At 45.3% G+C, this 23,012-nt stretch overlaps 1 protein-coding gene across 2 annotated transcripts in view; it reads left to right on the forward strand.

The window, feature by feature from the left end:
• Atp10a (ATPase phospholipid transporting 10A (putative)) overlaps window positions 1-2,345 on the forward strand; it is a 160,887-nt gene extending 158,542 nt beyond the window's left edge. Inside the window, exons 18-21 of one of the 2 annotated variants that reach the window (XR_005974984.1) lie at window positions 34-114; window positions 204-288; window positions 727-914; window positions 1,061-1,202. Coding sequence is in view for 1 of the 2 variants with exons in the window: in XM_041659830.1 (XP_041515764.1) it covers window positions 34-114; window positions 204-308; window positions 727-914; window positions 1,061-1,658 (972 nt within the window). In the remaining variant the exon portion in view is untranslated. Of the gene's footprint in view, window positions 1-33; window positions 115-203; window positions 309-726; window positions 915-1,060 lie in introns of both variants that reach the window. The other variant, XM_041659830.1, reaches the window with a different exon arrangement.
• The last annotated feature ends 20,667 nt before the right edge of the window (window positions 2,346-23,012 follow it).

Raw genomic sequence — 23,012 nt, forward strand, 5'->3', positions numbered from 1 at the left:
TTCTCTGTAATCCTCCTTGTTTCTGTGTCCCAGGAGTACCGGCCACAAGCATTCTGGTTAAACATGGTGGATGCCGCCTTCCAGAGCCTGGTGTGTTTCTTCATTCCCTACCTGGTAAGCAGGAACCCGGCACAGGTTTTCCACCTCAGCTGCCTCTGGGCACCTACAGACACCCAGCACTTGCCATTCTGCTTGTCTTTCAGACGTACTATGACTCGGATGTGGATGTGTTTACCTGGGGGACCCCTGTCACAACAATAGCACTGTTCACCTTCCTTCTGCACCTGGGTATTGAAACCAAAACCTGGGTGAGAACCATGGGCGAGGTCACACTCCCAAAGGGACCCGGATTGTGGGCAACACACTTTCCAGCAGGTCATTTCTACATCTAGGAACCTGAAAAGCTACCCTAGCTGTGCGATAAGAAGGCAAAGACACCTACCCAACGCCACTTTCCCGGGGACAACCCACCCTCCTGAGCAGATCTTCATCTACCCATCTTCTTGTTGCCTTCACCACCTTGCCCCTGCCTTGCTCTGTCCTCTTGCCCTCACAGTCCTGTCCCAGGCTGCTCTTCTAAGACCAACCAGTCCCTGATAACAAGGGTCTTCACAAAGACCCGGAAGGCGGGCACACCCCTAACCATTCCCGATCCGCTCACGCTTCTGTCATGGTCGCCACTCTTAAAGTGAAGTAAAAGCCCTTTTTCCCTCTGGTTCCTTTCAGACCTGGCTCAACTGGTTAGCCTGTGGCTTCAGTATCTTCCTGTTTTTTTCCGTGGCTCTGATTTACAACACCTCCTGTGCCATCTGCTACCCTCCGTCTAACCCTTACTGGACCATGCAGACATTACTGGGTGACCCTCTGTTTTACTTGACTTCTCTCATCACACCCGTGGCTGCACTGCTGCCCAGGTGAGTATCCGTTGGTGTCCCCAGCTGACAGCGGGTACAGAGCACACCCTTGGCCCTGGCTGTCTTTGGGCCTGGGTGAGCCTCTTGAAGCTCAGCCACGGACCAGTTTTAAATCTGATAGATTCTTCCTCATGTGTTCTTTCTAGATTGTTTTTCAAAGCACTCCAGGGGAGCCTTTTCCCCACCCATCTCCAGCTGGCACGTCAGTCATCCAGTAGCTCTTCCAACAAATTCAGTGCTCCCAAAGAGACTTCTACTCAGGGACAGCCGCCTGGAGACTCAGAAACCGAGATTTCGGAAAGGAAGTCCCTGCCCAAGGATTGTGCCTCTCAAGCTTCCCAGTTTGCACAGCAGCTGGGCTGCACCCCAGAGGCCAGCGGGGAGCCCAGCTCAGTGGATGCGAACATGCCATTAAGAGAGAGCACCTTGTTAGGACTTGGCACGCAGGCTTCCAGGCCATCCGTGCCTGGGGAGGCTGTTTCAGAAGAGTGTCCTGGGGGCTCCAGGAGGAAGGCCACCAGTGCCAGCCAGACGGCCCCCTTGTCGCCACTCTTGAACCTGCCCAGCTTTGGCTCGCTCAACTGGATTTCCTCCCTGACGCTGTCCAGTGGGCTGGGAAGTGTCTTGCAATTGTTCACAAGTAGTTTACAGATGAACAAGCAGGATGGTGAATTCCTGTCGAGTCCCCCGCAGCCAGCTCAGGACCTGCATGGCTTACAGGGAAAAGTCACGGGCTCCTTGTAGCACCCCCTCCAAATGGTCACAACTGATTGTGGTGACAAAGAAATCCTTGAAATGGCCTTTTTTTTATTATGCAACAGATGTTAATGTTATTTATGTTTATTTGCACAGAAGAGTTATAGGAAGATGTATTTTTAAAATGTTTCCAAGACAAATATAGGAAACCAGAGGTACCAAAAGAGAAAGTTTATTTTTTTGAAGTTCTAAGTAGAGTTATACTGAAGAAAAATAAGAACATATGTCTCTACCTGTCTATCCGTACATAAAGGTTAAAGAAGAGTGGCCCTTGAAATGTGTCTAGATTCATTTCTTCATCTCATTTTGTAAGAAAAAGCCATGTGCTTTGTGTCTTCGGCACACATGGCCCTCGCTCTCTGTGAGCAGAAATACATGTGCAACTTGGACAGCAATCCCTGGGGTGGCTGTGGTGGGTGTGGACCCCAGGACCAGGAAGGAGGAAGGAAGACAGAGGGGAGGGAGGATGTGTGACCTTTGAGGCAGATTCCTCTATTGATTTCCAGTGTTACCAACAGCAAAAGGAACGGGAAAGCTCAAGAAACATTCGTGTGACATTCCTGCCAACACTAGGTGCTGTGCAGGCATTTCATCAAGTTCATGTCATAGAGAGGTACGACGGCTCCAGTGTCATTTGTATTTCTTGCTAAAAATCACCACAAGCAATAAAACAACCTCCACTTTGCAAAGAGTGTGTCTGGTTGCCACTTTTGCGTGACGATGCTGTGTGTGGTCTATGTGAGTGTGCTCCGAACACCATGTGGTCACTTCTTTTGTGTAAGTCCTGTTTTGTAAGACACTGAAGAAAGTGGTATTGCAGCCAGGGCTGCACAGTAACCTGTTACCCTCGGCTCCTTGCACCAGGCCATGGGCAACAACCAGACTCTACTAACCAAAACCTTAGATATTCTTGGTAATTCCCTGCAGGCTTTTGTCTGATGAGCTATCTATCATGTCTCCTCATCAAAGAGAAAGGGGGAAGGGAAATGATTAAAACTCTTAATTGCTCGCCCTGCTGTTTCAAGTCCTCCTCCATGTAGTGCCCGTCTTGCCTCACACTTGGCATAGGATGTAGGTGGTGTGTGTCTCGGGCTCCTCCAGTGAGTATCTGTCACCTCTCACTGCAATGCAGAGGAGCACAGGATAAAGATTTGGGGGAGAACTAGCCACAGAATACAGTTCCTGTCAAGTATCAGAATGTGTCTTATTCCTCGGCGTGGAAGCCAGGGTTAGTCATTAACTTGAGTGACAATCCATGCTGTCCCTTAGGTAAGACTCACAGACCTTGGCTATGAAACATAACATTGTATTTACTTTTATTCATCAAAACTCTGTAGAAGCTCTCATGATTATTACCAAGTTAGCCAGTACATCTTAGGGAGGGGTCAGCATCTTGAGAATCCACAGGTAAAAATGCCCAGTAGAACGGGATGTTTCCAAGAGATTAACACACTATATTATAGGCAGTGGAGAGCTCCCCATATCCACCCACATGCCAGAGATGCCAGAGGAAGAGAGCCGCAGCAAACATGTAAAGGCACAGCAGAAGCAAAAGACATTCTGGGGTCTGCAGTCCCAGCCTTGCCTAAGGAGATTGCCCATCAGAGGATTCCCTTCTGCTGGGCCGACACCTGGAACTTCAACTGCAAGTCACTGCTCCTCTGGCATGACCCACGGCAACGGGTGCTTTGGTGGGATATGTTCAGAGTACAACGGCTCTAGTTTGGATACATTAACACTGTAATCCAAAGGATGAATTAACACTGTGATCCAAAGGGGCTTTCAAGACTATATTGTTTTCTTGCCCTCTACACAGCCCCCATTGTGATGATGCATTAAGAGGGCTCTCGCCAGACACAGGTCCCTTAACACCAGACTTCAGCACGCAAAACTGCAAGGGACACAGTTCTGTTCTTTATAGATGAGCCAGACTCAGGCATTCTGTTCTTGAAGCATAAAAGAAACCAAGGCATAGGGTTTGTCCCCTTGTGTCTTCCCTTAGTTTGGGGTTCAGTCTAGTAAGGCCACTTTGCGTCAGCTAAGACGAAAGTCACACATCCAAAGGAGAGACTCGCGTTCACATTCTAAGCAGACCTAGTATCAATAACCTCCCATATAAAAGGTTGCCCAGCAGTTCCCAAACCAGTTCCCTATAAACTGTGTGAGAGGTACCCTTTTTACAGTGCTGTGGCCCTAAGCACAGCTGGACTTGCCCTGATTGGGATGGAGAGAGGATGAAAAAGTCAAACGCATGCGCACAGAGAGAGACAGAAACAGGCACACACAGAGAGACGAGAGATAGACGCTGAGGTCAAGTGGGCTAGGCTCTCCGATGGAGAAATGTCACCACTCAGAAGTGCAGTTTGTTCATTATATAGAGCTGAACAGAGAGGCGGTGTCACTGCATACAGAGAAACAAGGAGACGGTGCGTGGTGTACAGCTGGATGAAGGAGCCAGGTTTAGGTAATCTTAGGAACCATCTCTGTAGGGAGTGGTCTGCATGTTGTAAACATCCAGGGAGCAGGAAGCTGCAGTGGACATTTGTGTCATACACTTTCAATATGCAAAACAGCAGGGGCTGAGGCCAGGGTCCTTGACATTTCTGTATTCATATCAACGATGCACATTCGCTCAGGACTTTGTTCACTTGGGGCTTCCCCTGTCCCCCCACAGTAGGGCTCCTTGATGGAGCTGGGAAGGATTGCTGGTGTTATAAGTGAGTAGTGGGAGGTAACTTTAACACTGGCAGAGCAGGATCAAATGCAACAACTGTCCTGTGTTCCTGTTGTATCCCCCTCCCCCCGCCCCATTCCTGGTGCTGCCTTCTTTTCTGCTCTTGCGAGCCACACATCTGAAGAGCATTAGGTTGGTAAGATGTGTTGCTGGCAAAAGACCACAAGAACATAAGCGTATATATGTGAGTATCTGAGACTTCAAAATGACCCAGGGTCCAGATGCTCTGCACTCATGGCCTTGCTTCTTTTCAGGGGAAATCTTCCTCTGAGGATAGGGTTTCCTGGCAAGTAGAAGGATCTGGGTATGAGCTTCGGAGACTTGCCTAGCAAAGTCATGTTAGGGAACCACTGCAAAGGGTGTGCCAGTTGCCTGCTTATGGGATGAAGATGACCCATGGCATTTACTGCAGTCTATTCCAGCCAACTGCCTTTATCTCAAAGCGCCATAGCATGGGGTAAATAAAGGTCATGATCTTTTCCAAAAGGTGGCACTTGAAAGACATTGCCAAATCCTGATAAAACGTGAAAGTTTTCAATATTTGAAAGCAGTGACAAGCGGAAGGTGAGAGAGTAAAATTACCATTATTCATACCTGACTGAGTGAGATTGTTGGAAATTCAAGTGAGCTCTCAGTAATCAAAGGAGGAAGTATATCAGCTCACTACAGGAGGATGCCTGTTCATGAGGACTTGCCTTGCTTTGGACATCAGAGTAACTGGATGAACTAATGACCGCTGCACAGTATGGCTACTTGTTTCAGAATCGAAAGCAATGAATTCGAACTCTCAGAGGGCAGGTACTAAGTCATTTTGCCTCTTATGCCTGGCACTGCACAGACTCTAACATCTTGAAGGCATTCAGCAAATATTGGGTGAGTAGGAGAATCCGCTTATTAATAAAAATTAAAGATATTCCAATTAAAATCGTAGTCAAGAACAATTACTTGGGATAACTCATTGCTTGGTTTAATAGCTTCCAGATTTTCTGGCTGATGCAATGTATGAATTTCTAAATGAAGGATTACTGGACTAGCAGAAACTTGATAAACATCACCCATATATGATATGATTGTTTACCCAAGAAATTCCACAAGAACTCTCGCAATTAAAAGGCTCTCGGATTAATGAGAGGAAGAAGCGAATGGTTTCACTAGAAGGAAAACAAGTCACAGTCTCATCAGGAAGATGGACCCAGTGAAGGGTAGAAAGGTCTCACTTGCCATCACACTGAGACTAAGAAAAACTAAGATACTGAAGATAGAGCAGTCTCTGTGAACGTAGACAGTTGGCAGTTTCTTTATTTGGGGGGTTCTGAGATTAGCAAAGTAGTTCAAGAATGGACAAAAACACTAAAGCAAATTCTGTCAAAGAAATCATGGACTTTTTCTATCTGATTTATACAGTGAAGTGTTAGCCAATCCTAGAATCAAACACAAACCCAGCTAAGATCAGTAAGGGATAGTGGACAGCCAGATGGGAAGATGCTTTATGGTATTCTGATACTTCAAATAATGTACAATTGTTCAAGAAAGATACATGAACAGAAGAAACACGAAATGCCACTTTACAATCAGAATTTAACTTACACTTAAAGGATGAAGAATGAGATGAGGAGAGAGCTGTTTATAAAATTTCATATATAACACATAGTCATATGTATATCACTTGTAATCACGTGATATAGAAAATCACATATGTTCATATGTGATATAGAAATCAATTATGCATGTCTTCATATACAGTTCCAATAGGTATACTTGAATTTTTTTAATTGAAAGCTGCAGTGTAGGTAGAGAAACTTGAAATTAAATATTATCAAATATCTGAAAAGGCTCCCTTAGCGCTTGGATAAATTCCTGGGTCTTGCCTGTGTTTTGGCTCTTAGTCCCGCCTTCTTTCCCTTGGCCCTGTGGACTGGACCTTTCATTGCTTCTGTCTCAACACCGCTGGCTCACCTGCTCATGGTTGATGTGTCAGTCCTGTTCAGTATCAACGTGTAGGCTGTCCAAAGCCTCTAGCATGCTATTCCTGCAGAACCTCTGTCTCTCTACCGTCAAGAAGCAGGAGAAGCCAGGATGAGGACACGGCCCTGCCCTAGTCCTGGAATGCTATCATCAATCAATTCCGGGGCAGCTTATTTGCTGATGAAATCTAACAAGGATGGCTATGAACTGAAAATGACAGTAAAACCTCCAAAGACAAAAGCCAATTGCCTAAAAATATTTCAGACTTGGTGTATTAAGTGAGAATTAAAACTAGAAGGCCTAATCTATTGGAGAAAGAGATATACTGTGCAAATGACCACTATGAAGAACAGCTATCAAGTCAATATTTGCCAAAAGACTGGATGGATTGAACGCTCATATCCTAGTAAGAGAGAACACCCTATCTGGGAAGGAGCTTGAACCCACCCCTTCTCTTTGGCCTAATAAATGCACTTTGCGGGACTAATTTTTTTTACATAAGTACATGTGTGTATAAAGTGCATATATGTGTGTGCATGTTCACACATGAATAACTTGTGTATGAAGTTGCACAGGCAGTTGTGAAAGTGTGTGTTAGCATCAAGGTTGACATGATATGTTGCTATTATTTTCCACTGTATAGATTGAGGCAGAATCTCTCGCTGAGCCTTGAACTCCGCATTTGGGATCATCTAGCTATCCAGCTTGTTTCGGGGATCCCCCATCTCCCCCTGCTGCGTGGACAGCCGGAGCCTACACTCCTGCTTGGCTCAGAAGTGAGCTCTGAGGATCTGAACTCTAATCCTTGTGCCGGCACCACGAGTGCTTTACCAGAGGAGCCATCTCTCCACCCAACTTTGGGGACTCAACCCGAAGAAAATATCCAGTTATGTTCATTTAAGATATCGCTGATAATTAGGGGGACAAACTTGGAAACCTTTGGACGGTCAGTGAAATAATTTCAGGAACTATCAGTGACATCATAGGCCCAAACATGGAATCCGCCGAGACGGTGTTGTGAATGGTCAGCTGCCAGCCGTGGAGACCGAGGGCTGCATGAGTAATGCCCGGGACAAAGCTGCCACTGGCTCCCCACAACTTAGTTTCTAAATCAAGAAGCAGATGACAGTGCATTGGAGTCCTGCTGCAGTGGGTGTGTGACCCTTAAAACCTCGGTGTGAGGCTGTGTGGCATATGGCCCTTAGAATCTAAGTTACGAGACCCTTAGAGCTGGTGGGGTGGGGTGACACTTCAATCCTGGGTGTACGTGTGTATGTATGCATGTTTTCACAAACGCAGGGTCACACAGAGCAATTTAGTGAAGTTAAATGGGGGAGAAAACAACAAGACAAAACAAAAACCATGACTGTGGAAGAGAAGGGGTGGGGGCAGACTAAGAGCATGGGATTGCAGTAATCAGAATATACTTGATATATGGATATTGTCAGAGACTAAATTCAATACATTTAATTTTTAAAAATATGGGTATGGTGTTGCATGTGTATTATCCCAGCTATTCAAGACACTGAAGCGGGAGAATTTTAAGTTGAGGCCAACCTGAGCTACATAGAAACACCCCATCTTTGAAAAAAGAGGGGGATAAAAGAAAAATACATTGAGACTACTCATGAATGAATACTCTTTATTTGACATGTCTGTGGGCCTGTCCATCAAATTCATGGACTATAGTAGGTTTCCATCTCCATACAAGCATAGGATTTTACAGCCTCATCATTGGAAGCAGCACAATGTTCCCACAAAATAGATATGATTGCCAGAAAGGGGATCTATGTTCACTTCAGGATCCAAAATGGAAATTCAAAACTGTCCACTCTTCTTGTGAACCCCTTTTCCATTTGAAAACTTCCAAGTCAACAATGTAAAATGTTACGTTCTTTTATTATTCTAGCACAGAACATCCTCGATAGAAAAACAAAGAACAGTGAAAAGTTGAGGGTCTGGGTGTAAAGGATATGACAGGAGAGGGTTTGCCTGACATTCATGATACCCTGGATTGCAGCCCAACACCACAAATCATAACAAAAATTGAGCTGCCATGATAGATCATGTGCCAACCGGACCCAGCCCTTGCCGCTCAGGTTGATCTCCTAGCACACTTCTTGCCCCATTGGGAGTCTACCTAGGCATACCAAAGCCTCACTCTCTTCCTCCATTCTGAACAGCACAGGAATCCTGGTAGGAATGACTGAGCTTTTTGTCATGGCGTGATCATGTTTCTCCACCCAATCTTGCTTCTTTTCCATGCTCTCTCCGGTTGTTCCAAGGGTATTCCAGTAAATGCCTTACACATGAACCTGTCTCCATCAACTTCCTGAGGTTCTTTACCTAACACAATGCTGAATCAAAAAATCATTTCTCAGGAAAAAAAAAGGCAAAGTATGGCTCCTTATTGTTAATTACCACTATGCACATATAAGAATAGTTCTATGAAATATAGTTGAGCCAGTGTAATGATGAACATTTGTAATCTTGGTACTCAGCAGACTGAGGCAGGCGGATCCCAACTTTAAGTCTAGATCAGTGGTTCTCAACCTTCCATATGATGCAATCCTTTATATAGTTCCTCAGGTTATGGTGATGCCCAGCCATAAAATTACTTTCACTACTACTTCATAATTGTAATTTTGCTACTGTTATGAATCATAATATAAATAAATACCCATCTTTTTTGATTGTCTGTGAGAAGGTTGTTCAACACAAAGGGGTTGTGGCAAACAGGGGTCATGACCCACCGGTTGAGAACCATTGGTCGAGATGCAATTAAAGAAAAACACATGCTTGAAACTGTGATATGAACCTTATTGTGGGGCTGGAGAGATTCTTCAGCGGCTAAGAGCACTGTCTGCTCTTGCAGAGTGCCTGGGCTTAATTTCCAGCTCCCCATGTCAGCGTAGCTCACAACTCTCAGTAACTCCATAGCCAGGGGATCTGGGGCTCTCTTCTGATCTTCACGGGCACCAGACATGCACATAGTTCATGTCCATATGTGGAGGCAAAACATTCCTATCATAAAATATGTAAAGTAAAATAAAGTCTGATTGTGCCACATCTGTCTATCCTATTTGAGATCTCTCAGTATGATTTTGTGTTGGAATGGGTTCCCAATATTCTGAATATATTCAGTAAAAGCACACCAACCTTCTTTTCATGGTGAAAGCAGACAGCACTTGAGTGATGAGTCTCCCGTGGTCTCTCTGTTTTCAAAGCCTGCAGCACTCCATCATCACAGATCACGCCTGCCTGAGACCCTAAGCCTCTAAATTGTCTCGGCTCCATGCTCTGACCTGCCTCTGCTCAGCGTGCTCTCTATCCCTCATGCCCAGCACCGCAGTCTGATTTTCATGCTGAGCTGTGTCCTTTCCTTCCTTGTACTGGGCCATTCTTGTCAACCTCTCCAGGCTATTAGCTCTTCTTAGAATAGAGCCTGAATTCTTCAGAGTAGAGTAATTCCCTATGATATGTGTTTAATAATGGCCTAGGGATCATTGCTAATTCAAGTTAGCTGGGCTGTCCACACCAATGCCTTTCTCCTCCTGCCTTAGGTGTGTGCCATTTCCCAGCATGCAGTCTTGTCCATCCCTGTGTTAGAGGTGAAGGCAAGATATGGTTTGAATTCTGACTGCCTCCCAAAGCAGCTCCAGAGGTGGGGCTCCTTTGAGGGAAGGGGACCTAGGGGGAGGATCTTAGATCATTGGGACATTCCCTAGAAGGAGAGTGTAGGAAGACAGCCTCTACTGTCTTTTGCTTCCTGTTTCATGAAGGGAACTCCAGCATGTGCTCCCCACGATAGCATTCCAACACCCCCACCAGGGACCCAAGCAATGGATTCTCCAATCTAAGCTTATGCTTGCACTTTCCCAAGCAGGTTCAGCTTTCTGTCATTACCTCTATAGACATCAGGTTCTTGGCTTGCCAGCTGATCTTTAAGGGGTTTCCAGGCTTCTGACTTAGACTGAGGTCACCTCACTGGTCCCTTCATGCTGAGGTTTCTAATGTTTTAGACTGAATCACAGACAGTCTTTGTAAGTTTTTATCCCTGTCACTGTCAACCAGACTAATAAACCCCTTGCGATAAATATATGTACTCTACATACTCTGGTTTCATATTGAAACATCCTTAGCAACATGATTACATTTCCCTAAGTAAAAATCAGGCTTTAGCAGTCACCCAATAATGATAGAATATTTGGAATGAGATTTAAAGACAAAATTGTGGATGTAGAGTCAACTGAAAATTAAAATTAATTATTGTGCAAAGAGGTATAGCTTTAAAAAGTAAACTAAAATCTAAAAATCATTTGACTTAGATAGTTTTCCTTATAATGAATGACTGACTGAAAAGGGAGCAGTCAAGGACAGGCGGACAGAAAAGAAGTAACAGACGTAGTGGGGTTTGCCTGTAATACAAGATCTCAGGAAACTGAGACAGGACCATGATTTTGAGGGCATCCTGGGATACATGGTGAGACTATATCTTGAAAAGAAAACAAAATGAGAGGAGGGGAAGGAAGGGAAGGGAAAGAATAGAAAGTTTCTTAAACCGATTAAGTCAACAATTACATTGAAATTAAGTGGATGAGACGTTTTAATAAAAATAATTTCCAAGTGACTTTTAAAAAGACAAATGTATACACCCAAGAATGTAGGCAGAAGTTTCTGTCCTGTCCATTCCTACAGCCATTCAGTCCCAAAGAAACACCCGAAGGCTTATATCAATTATTATCAATTACTCAAAAGTAGCATGAGACAGATATTGGGGTTCAACCTGAAGATCAGAAAAACAAGACAGCCAGCCACTGACTCTTACCAGTCTGAAATTGTGATCCCGCCTCCAGGAATCTCAAGACGTGACCATGCTGAGAGCTGTCTCCTCCTGTCTTATATTCCTCTCTAGTGCCAGGATTAAAGGCTTGCACCACTACTGCCTGGCTTCTGTGGTAAACTAGTGTGGCTACTGGAATTAAGGGATGTGCCACCGCTGACTGGTCTGTATGTCTGACCAGTGTGTTTGTTTTACTCTCTGATCTTAGGCAAGCTTTATTTAAATACAAGTGAAATATCACTACATTTTTCTTTTTTTTAAAAATGACAATGAGACATGTCTGCACCTGGCAGCACAAATCTACTTGAGAGAAGATAATGGGCATTGAAGAAACTCTACACAGAGTTTGCTTTCTTTGTGGCAAAAGTAAGTCACTGGGAAAAAATTGCCCTTTCCTCAACAGCAGACAGTATGCTGTCCTAACATGATCGGCAGGACACAAAAGAGAGTGACCGCCAAACCTTGCCCAGACAAGGTCGGACAGTCTTTCAAATAACCCTGATTCATAGAAAAGTCTGTCAGATATTTGAGGCCTATAGGCTGAAGATGGGTACCACAACATTACAGAGGAACTTTGGATGACTATACAGGCAGTTAGATGTTTCTGTCATTTCTCATAATTTTTGGAAGTCGCTTGCTTTCCACTCCCTGCTTACTCAGTTAATATTATTTCTTTCCTGAGACTCTGAAGGATTTGAAAACTAGACATTTATCATTTTCCTTGTTTATCAGTCACAGAAAGCAAGTTACGATAGAAAGTAAATAAGGTTTAAGACATTGGACTTACCAAGATAGGGAAGATATGGAATATTACCTCTGAATTTGTCAAATGCAAGTGGACTAGACATTGCTAATGTATTTATTACTAGTATATATTGTATATAGTCATTGCACTTATTGTATATAGTTTTTATTATATTAGTCATTGCCTTCTTTTTTACTTTAGACAAAAAAAGGAGAAATGCAGTGATGTTTCATTTGAATTTTAATAAAGCTTGCCTGAAGATCAGAGAGTAAAACAGCCACACTGGTCAGCTTTACAGACCAGGCAGTGGTGGCATGCACCTTTAATCCCAGTAGTCACATTAGTTGCCATAGAAATCGGGTGATAGTGGTGCACCCCATTAGTCCCAGCACTAGAGAGGAATATAAGACAAAAGGAAACAGCTCTCAGACTGTTTCCTTCTGAGAATTTCTGAGGGCAAGATTGCCATTTCGGACTGAAGTAGAGGTAAGGGCCAGTGGCTGACTGTTTTGCTTTTCTGACCTTCAGGTTGGACCCTACTATCTGTCTCTGTGTTTTTTATTAATTTTGCTATCCATGAAGAATAAAGGTACAGGTAAGAAAAGCGTTGGAAACTGATTTGAAAGCCGTGCTGTAGGAAAAATGAAATTAGTGCTGGAGAAAGTAGACTTGACAACAGAAAGGTACCTTACATGGTAAAGGGGTCAGTCTCTCAGGGGTACGTAATAGTCCTGGAATGCAGGCACATCCCTGGTAACAGCTTCTGTTATGAAGGACATGAAACTAGAACATAAGGAGGAAAGAAACATAACCACAAACAGAGGCAGATCCTCTCTCAGCAATTCACAGACCAGGTAGAAAGGGAAAACAGAAAACACAGGATTTAGAGGACAAACAACTGGCTTTTGCACTCAACACTGGAAAATATAGACCCTAGTTGAAGTGCATGCAGCATAGCATGGGCATAGCTACAGCCAGAGAGTTGCTAGCCTTTGGGAGCAAGATCAGGTGGTCCAATCCAGGCCAGGGGAGGTAGACTGGGTCGCGTGCAGAGAGAAACAGGGAAAGAACCTTCAGAGAAGAGCAATCACAGAGATCTAGGGTCTCTGGTGCTCACTGGTTAGCAGGTGACCTGCCCTGCACCCGTGACTACATAAAGGGATCTGTAGGCTCCCTGGGCTTAGAGTCTGAGCAGCCTGTCACACAGCGTCTCTACCCTACCCAGTACTGTCTCACGGTTTCACCTTTGGCCTGCTTTTCTTATCTCTACTAAATAATGTCCTTAAACACATACCCATTCCCTGACTGACAGGTATACTAACACACGCCCATTCCCTGACAGGTATACCCACTTCTTCAACATTCACCCAGCCATTGCAGCAAAGTACACCTAGAGGAGACATGTCCCACTCAAGGGCCTGTGCGTTTGTGCATCAGGACTTGGCACCACCAGCTTTTCCTTTTGACTGGGATGAATTGCTGGCCTGCAATGGAGTGAGTAGATTGTAAGGAAGACAGTCGCCCCTGCTAGCCTTCCACCTGCCCATCATTTGGTCTTATTCAGAAGGGAGATCTCTGGGGAGGTCCCTCTGCTCTGCATGATGTGGGACTCTCTGGTGCACGGACATTACTTACAACTGCAGAGGCTCTACCTGCCACAGTTCCTTTCGGTGTCAACGTAGCTAGGTCTAACATGTCAGCCTTCTGTTTTTCACTAAATGAATCCCTTCTTGTGTTTGTACTTAAAGACATAAAAACTCTTTGGAACAATGTGAACTTGCTTTAGACCCGGTTCGAGGTCAGTGTTTGGGATCATGAAGTGGCAAGTGTTTGCAGCACAATTATACTGCCGTTGCCTTTTCTGGCCTCCATTGGCAGAAGCATAGTTGCCTGTCCTCACTGGACATTTGGCGGGATGGCTCAGATACCAGATGGAATGGACAAAACCCTCCTCAACCAAACCCAGTCCCAACCAGTATACAGCATGCCTCCAGGGTTGCCAAAGGAACCAGTGAATTACCTGAGCTATGTGCTCACGGATCTTGTGAGTGTAGTCACGGTTTTCATCCAAGGACAATTTTAGACTCCATTTAGGTTTGCTTTGCAAGTAGAATTCTCAGTTCCTTTGGTTCTTGGTTAAACTAGTGTACAGTCAGTCCTCCAGGTGTTCACTGAATCGAAGTGCTTTCTGGCTCTCATCCTTTTTCGCCCTTTGTGCTCCAGGTAGAGGAGAAGGGAGCTGCTCTGTTTAACAGCTACACTATTGATGTCGTTCATCTTTTAACACGCCATCTTCTCAAATACTGCAGAAATTAGTGTTTTGCTTTGTTTTTGTTTGTTTTTCATTTTTTTGACCACAGGAATTAACATTTCTAGGCTAATGGTTTGATTTAGAAGGAGTTATCCTTTAGTCTTACATACTTTATATTTCTGCTTTTCTATGTTAAAGGATATAAAAATAATCAGGCAACATTCACTAGTCTGGCTTATCTATACTGTAGCTATACCCAGTAGACAGCCCTCAAAACTGCTCAGAGATCTGGGGGAATACAGCATTTAAATGCTTAATTATTTAAAAAAAAAAAAACTTTTCATAACAAACAGAGACAGGCTGGCTCCTAGCAGCAGTGCTCTAATTCCTCCAAAGAAGAGAGAAGACAAACAGGCACCAAAACAATGTCCATCTGCAATTCACTTCAACTGCCGAACATTGACCACTGGGCCAAACTACCTTTCAACTAAACTGAAGATCACCAGTCAGTGGGAAGAATCGCTGGAATCGACAGCCTAGCTGCTCAGGTCCAGGTAGGCTTGTCTTCCTACAGATTTCTTAGGCCACAGGATCTTCTGGTGCCTGGCAGGCCCTGTGCTAAACAGCCAAAGGCAAATATGACCCTCAGCAACCATGGAGGACCCTGAAAAAGTAGCTCTTGGTGCCAACCAAATAAGTTTTCTGTCATTTTTTAATCAATAAGTCAAGTAAAATTTTATCATTTTTGAAGAACTCTGATGCAGTTTGACAGCTGACAGGTTTTGTCAGTTTAAAAGGACAACCTCACCAAACAAATTTCAGTAAATTACAAATACAAGTTATTAAGATGTATACCTACAAGTTATAAAGGTGTGAGGACAAATACAAGTTATCAAATTTCTCTCTCATGCTGCCTTTCATAGTCTTAAAAATACTTTCATTATGCAAAAATATCTATCACAGTCATTCTAATATAAATATGATGCTGTCTACGTTTCTATGTCTAATATAAATATGTCTGTGCTGTTTTCACAAACCCAAAGAATTCTTGTGAGTTCCAGGCAGCACATTGAAGGATCCACTTAAATAGGTCAGATACATCCCTCTTAATTCCCTGGTCCTAAATTTTTTTTTTTTTTGTTAACTTAACCTTGTCCTCTGTTCTGCCAATACCTTAAACAGGTGTAAGAGACACCAGAAATTTTCATACCACAAACACCAGACAGGAGCAAAGAGACCAGCTCTGCCAGGATATGACCAGCACCCTGCCTTCTCAGGTTCCTCCCACCAAGATGATGCCCACAAATAAGCAGGAAGCAGTCTTGAGAATCCTCTCCCCCAATTCCTTTAACCTGTTGCTCCTAACATCCTGCCTTTTTATTTTTAAAAAAAGAGATGGGAATGTAATGGTCTGTCCTGCCCCTTTAAGAGAAAAGCCCCACCTACTCCCTCCCCCATCCACCACTGAGGCAGGCAGATCTTCCTTCCTGCCGGCAGCTTTTTCCTTTTCCTTTTCTCTCTCAAAGAGGCAGCTTCTGTCTCTCCCTTCTCCCCACTTCTCCCCTCCCCCCTGTTTCTCTCTCTCTCTCTCTCTCTCTTTGCTCTTCCTTCTCCCCTTTTCTTCCCTAACCCACTAAATAAATATAAAACTTCACTCTGCATGGCATGCCTATCTGTCTCAGACTCTCACCCACCAGGTGGCTTCCTGTCTGGGACCCAGCTGCCTTCATGACCTGCCATGGTCTCGGGACCCACTTCCCACTGCCTGACACTGCTCAGGGACCTGTGGCATGGTCTCATGGCCTGCTGCCCACTGCCGCCACTCGGGGACCTGCAGCATTTTTACTTAAACCATTACAAGAGAGCTTTGGATAGATCTTTAAAACTTCAAAAATGACAGGGTATACACCGTAAGAAACCTTCTTTTATGAAAACGGCTCTAAAAGGCACAATTTAGTACTGTGTGCTTAGAAAAGCCAGCACTCAAGGAAGTTGGTAGAATCTGTGTATTTACTTATTGGTTTGTTTGTTTCTTTATGTATAAACAGATCCCAAGAATATATCTGTTCAGGGCTGTGGGATGACACTGTTATTTAATGTCAAAGATGAAAATGAATTATGGCAATCACGAAAACCACCCTGAATTAACCATGAGGAATATGGTCCCCTCTGCGGGAAAAGGGGAGGGGTAAGAGTAAGACAGCAAACAAGTGAAAAATGAGCTAGCCGAGCCACGAGGAGGCAATGGTTACAGAGGACATAAAGCCTGCACGTGGGTCCAAGGGCTGGCCTGGGAGCGTGTCTAGGGAGGCTAGTTAAACTGCTCAGGGCAGCTCGCCCAGAGTCTGCAGGCAGGAAGAATGTCGTTTTTCTCTGAGAGAAAGCGGTGGGGGCTAAAAATAACAGGACTCTTCTCTGCGAAGTTCAAGCCTGATGTGTTTCCCACTCCTGTGAGCCATAACGTGGGACAGAGATTTATGGCCACCTGGGTTCTAATGCGTTATTTTGAGCTTCCAAGGCAGGGCAGACACATTTGTTGCCGTGCTAATTTTATAGGGAGATAAATTCTCAGACCATCTGCCAGCGAAACGTGTTTTGCGTGAGTTTCGCCATGAATGAGAAGGGGAAGACCTGCAGGCTGGCTTCCCAGCCCACACAGCTTTCCTACAGGCAGTGGGCTCAGGGAGAGCCCAGCTCTGCCACACATTGTCACAGGACCTTCTCTGGGGAAAATTAGAAACAAGACCAAGCTAGATAGGTCTTCCTTGGGTATCTGCTGGTTCCAGCTTCCTTTCTTGTGAAATGGCCAATGAGGTGCAGTATATGGCAGCCAGAAAGGCCAGCATCACCCGCAGAAGTATCTTTATTGGACACACCACGCTCTCTCCATTTCTGAACAACACTGGCGTCCCCTCAGGTCTCAGTTAATGCACAGGGGACTCAGAACAAGGACCTGGGCTCAGCAGCTGGAGGATACCTACAGCCTTCTAAGTAGGGGTGAATGTGATTCCACAGTGGGTAGAGATGTGGGGCCCCAACTGTGTTCTGAAGGGCTTGCTCTGTCCTCCGTGACTACAGTGAGTGAAGAGCTTGCATGACATGGCCAGCCATCTTCGACAAAGATGCGGTAGTCAGAAATCTCACAAACAATGAAACACTGAGATATCTTTTCTTCACCTTTGAAGAAGGGAGGTGGACGATAATGCTTCTCTCTGGTGTGAAATACAGTTTCCACTGGAATTTTCAGCCCTTTTTCAGGAGACTGGCTGGGATGCCTCTCAACTTCATGAGCGTTAGCAATCCGGAAGTTATGGACACTGGAAGGTCCTGAGGGAGGCAGGCCTGACTATCACCGTTATCAAATTCCACTTCAAGATTTTGCAGGAAAAAGAGGTTGCCTATTTTCGGGACAACCATTCCCTTTAGGCTTATGAAAAGAAGTTGGTGATAAGACTGGTATCCATCCCCTGGCTTGGGACACTGTCACAGCTGCTAGGGTACCTGGCCTTGAGCATCTCCTACCATGATATGCTAGGTGCCTTGGAGAGAAAGCAAGGCTTGCACTATGCTTCCTCGGGGTTGCTGGATAATGAATCAAACCTGTCTTGTGCCACAGGCCCAGATAGTCTCCCTAACTTGGGGCCATCATAGCCACTGTGACCACCTACACTTAAAAGACAGGAACCCTAGTTCTGTATTCCAGGCCTTAAGCTTGTGTTTACAAGCGGGGCCCAGTAAAAGAAAGAACGCGGGTGAGCTGTATAGAGACCTCAGGTGTCTATGCTATGCTAATAGCTGAGTCACGCAAGTCAGACAGCTGAGCTGGACTGCACACCCTTCTTCAATTTCACTTTATTCATAATGTCCCTGGTCCACTCTTTTTTATTAACATCATTTTTATTGACAGTTTTGAATTTCCTATCATACACCCAATCCCGCTCCTTTCCCACGCCCTCTGTATACGCCGCTCAACTGTGTAGCATCCATCCACCAAAGAAAATTTAAAAATATTAATTCAAAACAAAACAACCCACTTTGCTCCTCCATGCTTCCCTTCTCCCCATCGCCTATTTGTCTTGGTGGCACTGGAAGCTGCAGTGTGTCACACAGTGTACCCTTTTGTCCATTTAGCCTTAATTACAAATGTTCATCGCCATGAGTTCTTGGCCTGGTTCAAGGTCTCTGTCTTCTGGTACACCATGGATACTGAAGCCCCACCAAAACTCCTCTCAGTCATCCTGCTGTCATCCGCAATCATGGAGATCCTGCAGCTATGGTTCTGAAGGACCAGTCGCACAAACTCCAAGGCAGATTATAGATGGGGTAGATGTTGGGGTGAGCCCATTTAAAGCCCTGAAGGAGGCTCGGAGAGGTAGCTGATTTGGTCATGCTTAGTTGCTGGGACTGCCCTGCCCCAGGTGAGGGATGAAGCCAGCTCTTTCTACACCCATGCCATCCATCAGGCCTGGCCAGGTCTTTCAAAGATCCATGGTTCTATTGTGAAGGCAAAGAGGGGCTCACTCCTAGATGCCTATCCCAGCTTTTCATTTCATTATATCAGCCACACAACATGCCTGACACTTCTGGATTCCAGGGCCATGCACAAGCAGAGGAGCCCTCAGGCAGAAGTGCCTAACAGCCCCAGGGAATCTTAAAGGACCTCGGCGTGACCCACGTGCAGCATGGCTTCATCATCTATGTATGACTCAGCTCCATGAGCCCTTGCACGCACAGGTGAGCGTGTGATCTGTGTATGTTACCATGCCATCCCCTTGTGTGCATGTGTTGGGCAGCCCTTAAAAGCTGGAGGCACCATCTTTAGCACAGGCGCTCTCTCTCCCCTCCCTCCCTCCCTTTCCCTCTCCCTCTCCCTCCCTCTTACTCTCACTGCATCTCTCCCCCATTCCTCTCCCCCTCCCTCTCTCCTCTTCTCCCTCTTTGTCTCTCTCTGTGTCTCTGTCTTTCCACACTGACTTTCACTGGGCCTGTCCACGCCCCCTCTAATAAACTCCTAAGCGGGTGTGTTGCGTGTTCTGTGTCTCCTTCTCATTCACACCAGGTAATTTCACCCCTTGGTTTCTTTCTTGTATTGAATCATGCCCTGGAAGCAAACCATGACTTTTTTCGTTGCTGAGGTTGACACACATTGCTTTGTTGTTTATAAGGAAATCGAATATTATAATGTAACATGTGAACAAAGGGACTGGAGTTTTGACTACACCTAAAAATACAGCTGCTTAGCTATCCCAGGAGTATCTGTGCTCTCAAGAGCTGTCTGCTGGGGGACCTGTATTCACAACGCAGAATGTCTTGGGGCCTCTGGGGAAGACTCCCCGTCCCCAAAACCTTCCTCTGATAAATGTTCCCAAGGGCTGTCTTAGGATTCTCACAAGCACATTGCAGACTTTGTGGACAGGCGATCTAGTTAAGAGAGCACCCAAACATTTGGCGTTGTCTGGTGCACAGATTAAGGCAAAGCTGCTGGGCTGCTTTGATTTCTTCATTGCTGTGCTCAGAGCCCCTGGAACATCACTCTCGACACTGGATGAAAAATCGTGCTTCTGCCCGCCATGAAGTGTGAGGCTCTGAGCTATTTTTGGCTTGATTTTCTCAGAGGGCTGGCCACGTGGGGCGGCTGTCTGCAGCTTCCCTGCTGGTATGTGGCAGAAGCTGTGCTGAGTCCCTCCTCCCTCCTCCAGTACTTCCCTCCTAGCTTCCCTACCTGTGTTCTGGCTAAGAAACCACTAGAGTAGAAAATCCCAGCCTGAGGCACCAGAGAACTCTCCTTAAATAAGGATACCATTTCTGAGATAATGTCCACCTGTTTTCTTGAATATACATACAAATGTACAAATCCAACATTTAATTGCCATTTAAAAAGGTCTGTTTACTCTCAGCTCACTCAGCAGAGCAGAGCAAACCCAGGTAGTGAACGGAGGGCCCCAGCCATGAGGAGTATATAGACCTCTAGACTGTTTTTCCCAACTGCTCCCAGCTATGGTTTGAATTGGAAATGTCCCCAAAAGGCTCGTGGGTTTGAACACTTGGGCATCTAACGGTGGCGCTGTTTGAGGAGGTTGTGGAACCTTTAGGAGGTAGAGTCAAGATGGAAAACGTGGATGACGTCAGTACTGGTTGCATCCCTGCTGATTCTGGTCCAAACTCTAGTTCCTAATCTGCTGATTGGAAAACGTGGATGACGTCAGTACTGGTTGCATCCCTGCTGATTCTGGTCCAAACTGTAGTTCCTAATCTGCTAAAATTCAAGGAGTCCCAGCGCACTCTTTTGCCACTTTGAAGTCTACCCTGTAGTCCCTGACAGGATGGATGCTGCTACTTCGAAAACCATGCGCTAAACAAACATTGGTCTTTCTTCTTGTCAGGCACCTTTAGCTATAGAAACAAGAAAAAACATAGTATATCACCCCAACACATACACACACACACACACACACACACACACACACACACCCACTAACATGGGGAGGTTAACTTATGCCTTTAACTAAAATGATATAAAATGGAGAGGATAGTGATGTGGTCCCCTTGCGTCATAGGCATAAGCTTTGTGTGTGTGGCAGCGTGGTTATTCCCTTAGGTGAGAATGTGGTATTGACGCGCTAACTGCACACCTCGGTATGACAAACTTACGCCTGTCTACATCTCAGCCCTGCTTCCTCCATGGTCTAATTATTGCTCACCAGAAGCACTCATCTCTCTTCCTGGTTGCACTGATGGACTGTCCTTGTCCCTCACAGTAGCTGGTGGAGAATGGGCAAACTTCACCCATTTTTGTAAACAGGTCACGCTCAAAGCTGTTGAGTCTCAAGAATGATCTCAGCTCTCGGTCAGTCTGTAATTTGAACCTATGCAGGCCAGGCTCTGAGTCTTCACCACCATACAGTGCTGGAGATCCTTCTGAGTTTCCATGTGCTAGTTGCAAGTATTAATTTTATTTGAACATAGACATATGAAGTATATGTGAAAAAAATGTAGAATAAATACACTATTTCTCATGGGACTCACATAACTTCTTTTCCATTTTTCTTACTGTTTTTGAGATTATGATATAATTCCATCATTTCTCACTTCCCTCTCCCCTCTCCAAACCCTCCCATATACCCCCACCTAGCTCTCTTTCAAATTCATGGCTTCTTTCTTCATTAGTTGGTGGTGGGAGTCGTAGTAGTGGAGGTATGTGCGTGTGTTCTTACATATCCAAATACAACCCGCTCAGTCTGTATGTTACTTGTATGCCCTTTGCCAGGTCTGGATAGGCAGCTGGTGGGCCTTTCCCTGGGGAAAACTTTCAAATCCTGCTCTCATCTTTCACAGTACTTCTGAATCAAGATTCCTGGAGTATCTACTGTTTAACTCATTTCTTTCCTCACTCCAGGCAAGGGGCTTGGTCAACTCCTGGCTGTTTTGGCCAAGTTTACTATGGTACTGACACACAGGACATGTCCCAAGCTTAGTGTTTCATCTATGTTATGCAGATTTGGGTGTGGTCACACTAGGAATGAGCTGGAAGGACCTGGAATGGGCAAAGGAAGTAAGGAAGGTGAGCTGATCCGAATAGGCACACCTATGGCATTGGGAGAAAGTTGCTAGCTTGAGCCAAAGAAACAGTAAAGGGTGCGGAGGTCAGGGTAGCAGGGGAGAGAGATTTTCTTGCAGGACTCCAGAAACTACACAAAGAGATCTCTCCAGAACTGTAGACCTCTCTATGGCATAGGCACAGCACAGGTGGAAGAGATTTTATGGAATAATTTCTCAATTTTTTTCTAGACTAATTGTTCTATGTCACTGCATATCAGCAGAGAAGCAGGGAAAAGTTGACTTTTTTCTTTTTCCAAATGTCCTGTCTAAATATCCCTCAGTCGGCTTAGTCTCGGGCCTTCCTCTCATTTTCATACAGCTTCACCTGGCACTCGCCACAGCTACTAAGACAGCTCCTGGCTCTCGGCGGGGAGGCCTGTGGGACCTCAGGAAAGCAAACACCTTCAGAGCTTCCCGGAGGTCTTATAAGATTGCGCGTCCTCGGTTGATGAGGCTCCAGGGCCTGCTGCCTCGCTGCTCAAGTCAGGCCTGTGAAACTTGGGGCTCTGGTTCTCTGGGATAGAGCAGGGCCCTACAGCCTCTGGCTGAATCCAAGGGACAAGCCAGAACCAATGTCAGGGTCACTTGAGAGAAGCGGCCAGGCCCGTGCCTGCAGGAGGAACACACTGCCGGAGTTTATCCTTCTGTGATGCTCATTCTGTCCCAGACTCCCTCTCTTCTTAAAGTTGTTATTATTACCTTTATCCTCATCATCAGATGCTGTGTTTGGATGCTGTGTCGGGAGGGAAGCAGGCATGTCCCTGCATGCGTGCGGAGGCCAAAGGACGACTGTGGAGTCTGTTCCTATCTCCCACCTTGACAGAGGCTCCGGGGATTGAACTCGGGTCCCCAGACTTGCACAGCTCAGGATTTTACTCACAGCTTATCTCGCTGTTCCTCAGATTCATGTTTCTAAGTGCGTGAAATAAAATACATCACACGACACTGGAAAGCAATAATGTTGTAACAGGAAAATAGTTTCTTAAAGACAAATAAAATTGCCACGCGGCAGTAAATGTGCCTCATTAAAAAGCTAAATAATATAGCTCCTGGTTGATTAACTGTTGCAATTTTGTACACATAATATTTCATGATAATTACAGCAAGTATAATATGATCGGCCATGACTGACTGTCCGTGGAACAGAGTACCCAGAAATTGGGGGTCCCAAACAAAGTGTCAGATGACCAGTTACTTTTAAATGT

This window comes from Microtus oregoni, unplaced genomic scaffold, assembly GCF_018167655.1.
Source record: "Microtus oregoni isolate MIOR12 unplaced genomic scaffold, Mior012 000000F_ref0000247, whole genome shotgun sequence".
NCBI lineage: Eukaryota > Metazoa > Chordata > Mammalia > Rodentia > Cricetidae > Microtus > Microtus oregoni.